Source organism: Musa acuminata, chromosome BXJ2-6, assembly GCF_036884655.1.
Source record: "Musa acuminata AAA Group cultivar baxijiao chromosome BXJ2-6, Cavendish_Baxijiao_AAA, whole genome shotgun sequence".
NCBI lineage: Eukaryota > Viridiplantae > Streptophyta > Magnoliopsida > Zingiberales > Musaceae > Musa > Musa acuminata.
Window position 1 is genome coordinate 20,905,001 of NC_088343.1, and position 7,500 is coordinate 20,912,500.

The 7,500-nt window shown below is 42.4% G+C and overlaps 2 protein-coding genes across 4 annotated transcripts in view; one reads left to right on the plus strand and one right to left on the minus strand.

Moving 5' to 3' along the window:
• LOC103988843 (galactolipase DONGLE, chloroplastic-like) overlaps positions 1–1,357 on the plus strand; it is a 1,429-nt gene extending 72 nt beyond the window's left edge. The window contains exon 1 of the mRNA XM_009407502.3: positions 1–1,357. This exon is cut by the window's left edge and continues 72 nt beyond it. Within this exon, the coding sequence (XP_009405777.3) occupies positions 1–1,220 (1,220 nt within the window). The 3' untranslated portion in view covers positions 1,221–1,357.
• Positions 1,358–3,406: 2,049 nt separating this feature from the next.
• The window catches only part of LOC135615205 (U-box domain-containing protein 45-like), a 5,472-nt gene continuing 1,378 nt past the window's right edge, over positions 3,407–7,500 (minus strand). Inside the window, exons 1-4 of one of the 3 annotated variants that reach the window (XM_065113384.1) lie at positions 7,101–7,367; positions 6,878–6,985; positions 4,778–5,955; positions 3,407–4,487 (exon numbers count right to left, since the gene is read on the minus strand). In XM_065113384.1, coding sequence (XP_064969456.1) covers positions 3,686–4,487; positions 4,778–5,934 — 1,959 coding nt within the window. In that variant the 5' untranslated portion in view covers positions 5,935–5,955; positions 6,878–6,985; positions 7,101–7,367 and the 3' untranslated portion in view covers positions 3,407–3,685. Of the gene's footprint in view, positions 4,488–4,777; positions 5,956–6,877; positions 6,986–7,100; positions 7,368–7,500 lie in introns of those variants that run through there. The other 2 variants (XM_065113385.1, XM_065113383.1) reach the window with 2 other exon arrangements.

Below are 7,500 nucleotides of genomic sequence, written 5' to 3' on the forward strand. Positions count from 1 at the left end.
TCGCCCCACCGAGGCTGCCATCGGCCGCCCCCACGCTTCGGTCGCGGCCGGCCAGGTTGCCGGAGGTGAAAGGTTGCCTTGCCGGCATGTGGAGGAAGATTCAGGGCGCCGACGACTGGAGCGACCTGGTGGAGCCGCTGCACCCGCTCCTGCGCGAGGAGGTGGTGCGGTACGGGGAGCTGGTGGCGGCTTGCTACAAGGCGTTCGACCTCGACCCGAGGTCGAAGAGGTACCTCAACTGCAAGTACGGGAGGAGCCGCCTGCTGCAGGAGGTCGGGTTGGCCTCCTGCGGCTACGAGATCACCAAGTACATCTACGCGACGCCGGACATCATCATCCCCACGCAGAGCGGCGCGTGCTGCGGCCGGTGGATCGGGTACGTGGCGGTGTCGTCGGACGAGGAGGCGAGGAGGCTCGGGCGGCGGGACGTACTGGTGAGCTTCCGGGGTACCGTGACCGGCGCCGAGTGGATCGCAAACCTGATGAGCTCGCTGACGCCGGCCAACCTCGACCCTCACGATCCCCGACGAGACGTCAAGGTCGAATCCGGCTTCCTCAGCCTCTACACCTCCGACGACAGCACCTGTAGGTTCAGCCAAGGTAGCTGCCGGGAGCAGTTGCTCAGCGAAGTGGCTCGGCTCATCAACAAGCACAAGGAGGAGGAGGAGGAGATGAGCATCACATTGGCCGGACACAGCATGGGGAGCGCCCTCGCCCTCCTCTTCGGCTACGACCTGGCTGAGCTCGGCCTGAACCGATTCCGGCTGCAGCGAGAGGTTCCGATCACGGTGTACTCCTTCGGAGGGCCGAGGGTCGGCAACACCGGCTTCAAGGCGAGGTGCGAGGAGCTCGGGGTGAAGGTGCTGCGGGTGGTGAACGTCCATGATCCGGTCACCAAGCTGCCCGGGCTGTTCTTGAACGAGAACCTGAGGGCCTTGGCGGCGGGCTGCGACCTGCCATGGAGCTGCTCGTGTTACGCTCATGTGGGAGTCGAGCTCGCCCTCGACTTCTTCGAGGTGCAGAACCCTGCGTGCGTTCATGACTTGGAGACCTACATAGGGTTACTGAAACGCCCCAAGCTGGTGCAAATCCACAAGGAGGGGGAGGATCTGCTGGCCAAGGCAAGGACGTTCGTCAGCAGGAAGAAGCCTCAGCCATGGCCATGGCAAGATGTGGCAAGGCAAGTGGGTCATTTGGTGCAATCTCTGAGTCTGATCTGAGATCAAGGGCTACATCAGTCCCCCCATTATTTTTGTGTTCAGAGGAGGGTTATTATCTGCAGCATATTTGCAGGCAATTATTTTTTGTAATCGACATCTCTAGACACACACTGTACATCATCAAACTTGTAATCTCTATGATCATGTGACAAGCTACTCGATGTAGGAAGATAATTCTTTTTGAGTTGTCTCGAAGCTTTAGAATTATAGTTTGCTTGTGTTGGTTGTATATAGTATTCCTTGTAATAATGATCCTAAATAAACAGGTTTTATCGCATGTGAGAATAATTTGGCCATTTGAGAACAAGAGTTATGACTTTTGTACTTCAAGTATACTCTTCCGATATCAACAAACATAATGACAGCTTTATCTGTTATTGATGTGAATAATGAGTTTCTTCCCATTGTCACATTATATAGGGTGAAGGAAAGGAGGATTCTTTAGACATTTAACATTCGAGAGACTCTGTTTCGTACCACACATCCTTGACGGTGAAAGATATTTAGCAAACAATCCCGGTTGAAATTGCTGTGGTTCTTCTCGAGGAAAGTAAGTCGATTTTTAGCTTTCGTTTCAACTGGTTAAATGAATGCTGTTGTATATGTTCTTCACCAACATCTTAAGTTGTGTTCTTAGTTCATTGGTTTGGGGAATGCTGCTTCTTCTACAGTACATATTACGTGACCTTGGAAAGGTGAGCTTCGGTAATATCATGATATGATAATATTGTCACAGTAGCTTCTATCCAGAATCCATAACCGATCAAATCACTATTAGGTAATCAATCTACAGTCTTATCCCTGTAAGAGGAGAGGTCGTTTTCATGATTTCTTTGGCATCATACAAATCAGGAATATGCATGCAGGAACATTCTTGATTTTCTTGACATCATATATATATATATATATATATATATATATATATATACACACACACACACACACAAATAACTAATATATAGAAGAATAAGAAGCTAAATAACATGAAAGTTGTTCTTTGACGTGGACCAGTGTCTATCACAAAGTAAGGAGATTTGGAGATAAGATCTCTCAGAGTTCGATCCATGTAACGTAGCAGTGTCTATCTCTCTGTTCATGGAAGCAGCAGATTTGCATGTAACGCAGGGAGCTTTGAGCCATGACATGTACTTCACCCTTTTCATGCATGTGTCTAGCGTGCTTCCTTTTTCTTCCTTCTCCCCTTCTTCCTCCTCCTTTTTGTCCGAAGATGGAAATCTCTGTGTCACCTTGCTCTCAAGAAAACATTCAATGAATGGGTACCTGATTCTCTCAGCAGATTAGGCTGCAGCAGCAGCATCAGAATCCGAGATGACAGAAGCAGACGCAGCTGATGATTCATTAGGCTACTGCCACATCACACACCCACAGATCATCAGTCTATATCCATCCACATATCACCAATTGCGATTTGATTCTTGTAAACTACTTCAAGCTCAGCTTTTCAGCCCTTTCTGACATAAGCCATATGCAGATCATGTTGCTGACAGTCCCTTCTTTCCCCTGATAGTTATAGTTGAGCATCATTCTTTTTCTTTCTTGCAGATAACCTAATCACTGAAACATCCATCCATGAAGCTTCATTCTCCGCAGCGAAAATATTGTTCCAACTCATCTGATAATGATGGCAGAGACGGACTGGGGTGAGATGATGACATAACAAGTGGGACTTCCACTTCCACTATGTTGAGAGGACCGCAACATGATGATCTCAGATTGTGGCAGGAGAAGCAAGCCAAGCCGCACTGCATATATTCCATACACACCACAACCTAACGTGCACATCAGCTTGTTGGAAACAATAAACTTTGATTAGGAATCTAATCACAAGTTTTCTTTAATTAATTAACAATAATTGATCAAGAATTTTGTGGGACTGAGAGGAAGTATTAAGAAGAGATGAAAGTGATAGTGATACATAAACATATTTAGTTTTCATATTCTTTTAATGCTCCCTATTATTTCTTACTTTCTTTCCTACCACCATAAAAGCAACGCAGCTTCAACCAAAACTGTATCCCACTTAATTTTGTTAACCAAAAGGCAGTGTTACTCTCAAATATAAATCAAATACTCATGGAATTTTCTTCAAGAATGTAAGACTTACTATCATCTTTTCTAATAATTGTAATGCATACAATGAATTTTCTCGAGTAACTTCAAAGAGATTAAAATGACTATTCCATCGCACCTCAGGAATCAATAAGTATTAGCAGGTCACATCGGAAATCACAAGAAGCTGTATACTACCAGAACAAGTGAAGAGTTAAAACATGGTAAAAGGAAGAAAAGAAACAGGAGATGATAACAAAAGGCCTGTACATCTTTCTATTAAGGGAGGCAAGGGGAAAATGCCACATTACCCTTGGGGAAAAGGTAAAGAGATTTGGACAAAGAAAGTAAATCGAAATGCTGATGCAAATCTACATGCTCAGTGACAGAGAACACTAGCATTGGTATATCGAAAAACTCTTGTTCTTCCATATCAAACTTAATGTCCGCCCAAATTTCTTTGATTTTGATTTATGAATCGTCTTGGACTCCATGGTCACCTGATGACCACCGTCACTCTCTACCTGTTGTGGTTGCTGCTTCAGGGGAGAAGGCTCTCGCTGGCGCTGTTCCCTGAACAGCCTCAACAACCTCTCTGCCTTCTCCTTGCCTTTAGTTGTCCCATTCACCGATATCGATACAAGTGACGGTATCACCCCCTCTTGCAGGACCATCTGACTGCATCGCTCGTCACTGCTGCACAGAATTAATAGGCAAGACACAGCCTGATCTTGTTCTGCAGGCTCACCAAAGTCTAAGACCCCCGCAAGACCACAAAAAATACCTGGGGTCAACACGATTTCTTTCCTTCCTGCCTGGCTTGATGCTAAGTTTATCAAGACGGCAAGGGCCTTCTCGGTCCACATTATGCCTTCAGTCACAGAAGGTGATCCAAGGAGAGGATGGAGACTGTTAATGATACCTGATGATACAAGGAAAGGGATGTTGGGCGGATGTGTGGAAAGGTTGTACAGGGTGTAGAGAGCATCGTACTTGCAGGAACTACCCTCGTTGTTGACAGCTTGTAGAACCTGGATCAGGAAAGGAACAGCTTTGCTTAAGCCAATAAGAGGCTTGGCCTCATTGAGACAGGAGAGGTTCAGGTAGAGGGCTGCTACACATTCGAACATTTCTGAATTTGAGATCATCTGTTCCAGCAATGGTAACAGTCCAGCAGCTATGAGCATTTCCTTGTTCCTAATACGATATGATATACTTTAAGTGCTTTACAATGATGAAGAGCCAAAATAGATGATCACAATGCATGAGTGGCATATTTGCAGTAACTGAGGTGACCGACCACCAAATAAAAGATCAGCTATTACACCAATAGTGAATCTCAAATGCAAACTAACATGTTTTTATAAAAAAATCCCAAATGCAAAGACCGCTAACTGCAAATGCCATCAATTATGGACACTAGAAGAAGGCAACCTAGCACAATTTCATGAATAAGTAGATGAATATAATAAAATAAAGTTTAGTACCTATTGTTGTTAACTGCAAGGTTGAAAAGGGCCATGGCACCAGCTTTTTGAGCCTTCCCAGCACCACTAAAGAGAGCCATCCTTAAAAACTGAATAAGTGGCTCCACAAGCCCATTAGCTCCCAGAAAGATCCTTGCTTCTTCATCCTCTTTCAGCAGATACCTTATCTGCTCTACTACTCTACATTGTTTATGTGCACTTTTAACCTCATGGAGTGCTGACAGCAAGCTTCGACATCTTTCAAACTCATCTACTACATGTTCATTGTAGTAGTTACTTAAAGTTTCAGCATCCGTCTCATTGAGCTCCTCATGGCTGTGATTCTCTTCCAAAGGAGCAACCTTAACACATTTCAATTTGCAAGAGTTTGTACAACCAAAGGAACTAGAATCCATGGCTTCGCATTGCGAGAAAGCCAACCTCCAATAGTTGCAATCAAGGGACTCTGGTGGGCCAGTTGGAATGGGAAACCCGTTCTGTTCGCACCAATTAGCAATCAGCCCTTTAACACAATAATTTGGAGTTAAGCACAGATGGGATAGCTGCTGCTGAGTTTTCGGACATGTACTGTGCCCATCATTAAACCATTTCTCAATGCAGAAACGTTCATAGGTCTGTCCAGATGAAATAATGACAGGATCAAACATGAGCTGCAAGGAGATGGGGCATATGAATTCTTCAGGAGGGATTGGCATATTCCCTGATTTTCTTCCATTTTGTTTGAAATTGAGAGAGCGTAGCTTAGATAGTTGTCTCTCAAACGTGTGACTGTTCCTATGTGGACTGGACACCTCTTCAAACCCTAGTATGGAAGAAGAGCGTGGAGTTGATCCCTGAGAATCAGTATCATCTGTGTACTCACTTCTGAAAAGCTTCGAATACTTTCTCATGAGATGATATAAGTAAGATACTATTGATTCCTTCCGTTTGTCATCCTGAGCACGAGCTCTTTCCATTAGTTTTTTGAGAGCTCTTCTTTCAGTCAGTGCTGCTCGGGAAGAAGTAATCCCCAGCCTTAGTGCAGCTTGGTGGAAAACTTCAAGCTCATCACTGTCGCTCAAGTTATTATTAAATTTACTGTCTTTCTGAAGCAATGAGATTACTTCATCACCTGCCTGCTTCTCCAACTGATCCATTTCAAACACGATGTCCTCCATCACACCAACAATTTCAATAATCTGGTATGAGAAGAAAGAATACAATCGTTTAGCAAAACTAACTATAGTTGAGCAGAAAAAAGACAAATGTGTAATTTTAGCACTTCTAGTTTTACATGTTTGGACCTCCCAAATGTTAACCTCTCATTCAAAATAAATGGGCGTTCTGATACTAAACCAGTGATATCATTATGTGTTTAATGGTCTATTATAGGTAAATAGTCATGTAACAAGTAAAAGGTCATGATATCAGTGAAAGGATCAATTAAATACTTTGACCAAATTTGCTATTGCCTGAAATGCTTATGGATATAAACATGTAATCCTTTTGTTACAAGCAGATACAAGTCAACTGGAAAACCCCAATGTTCACCAGAAATATACATGTAATTGAAGTTCAGAAAACAGAATTAAAGGGATAGAAATAGAAGAACATTGAGTATTAAAGGAAAAACAAAAAAAGATATTTCAGGTGGTAATAATAGAGGGTGGAATGCTGCCTATAATAAAGCAGCTGATAATTATTAAAATATAATAAGGTAATAGAGGTGGTCTCAAGTTTTTAACTGAAAGTGGCCAGGTTTACAAACTGCCTCAACAAACTTGACTCTTTTAGAACTTCTGGTGCAAACTGCTATATAAAGAGTAATACAAGATCAATCCAATTTCAGGGGCTTCCCTCTTTGGACAAAACTAAAATCAGGATTCTTTTATAAGTGACTCGCGGCCCACTAGACATACAGTCTCTGAGTCAGACTGCAACCAAGTGAAGATTCTAAAGTCTAACCAATTACTTTGTTGGCCCTCACATGTAAACAACACATAGAAAGATTTAAGCAATTTTAAGTATATAGATATTTTGATATAATTACATAACAATATTTTAACAATGAGATTGGCATAGCAAAGATGTGCAAGTAACTTTAAATGCATAATTGCATACCTGACAACTAATATGTTCTGGAACTATTTCTTCAACACGTCTAAGACTTTCTTGAAGTGCACATTTTGCCTTTCCAAACTTTATTAGAATCGAGTCTCCAGTTATTGCCTAAAGGTATAACACATACATTTTATAAATAATTTGTAACATAAAACATGTCACTGAAAAAGTGAAAAGTATATAGCATATCAAACTAATCTATGTTTAGATGGATAAAACGTACTAGTAACTATAGTGCTCCAGTCTATGCAAAGTACGCATCCACAAAATTTTATGCAAAGAATGCAAATCAGTTTCCATTTCCTTAAAAGCAGCTCTCTGGCAATAAGGCTAAATTTGAAGCAACTATTAGCAGAGAATGAACCAGGAAGAAGGAAGAGAAAAGAAAATTCAGTAATTAAAGCGAACTGATGAGCATCTTGTAAAGTTCCAGAGCTCCAAATGTGTACAGATCGTTAAGTATGAAATTGAATAATCTCCGATTGTTAAAATAGCAATGATCTACTTAGTAAATTAAGGCTGTCAGAGCGTCTTGTGAAAACTGCTTCAATGATGACTACAAAAAAAGTCAGGAATAAGTCAAAATGTTCATTACATTATTTGCCCATAGTCTACAGAAAAAG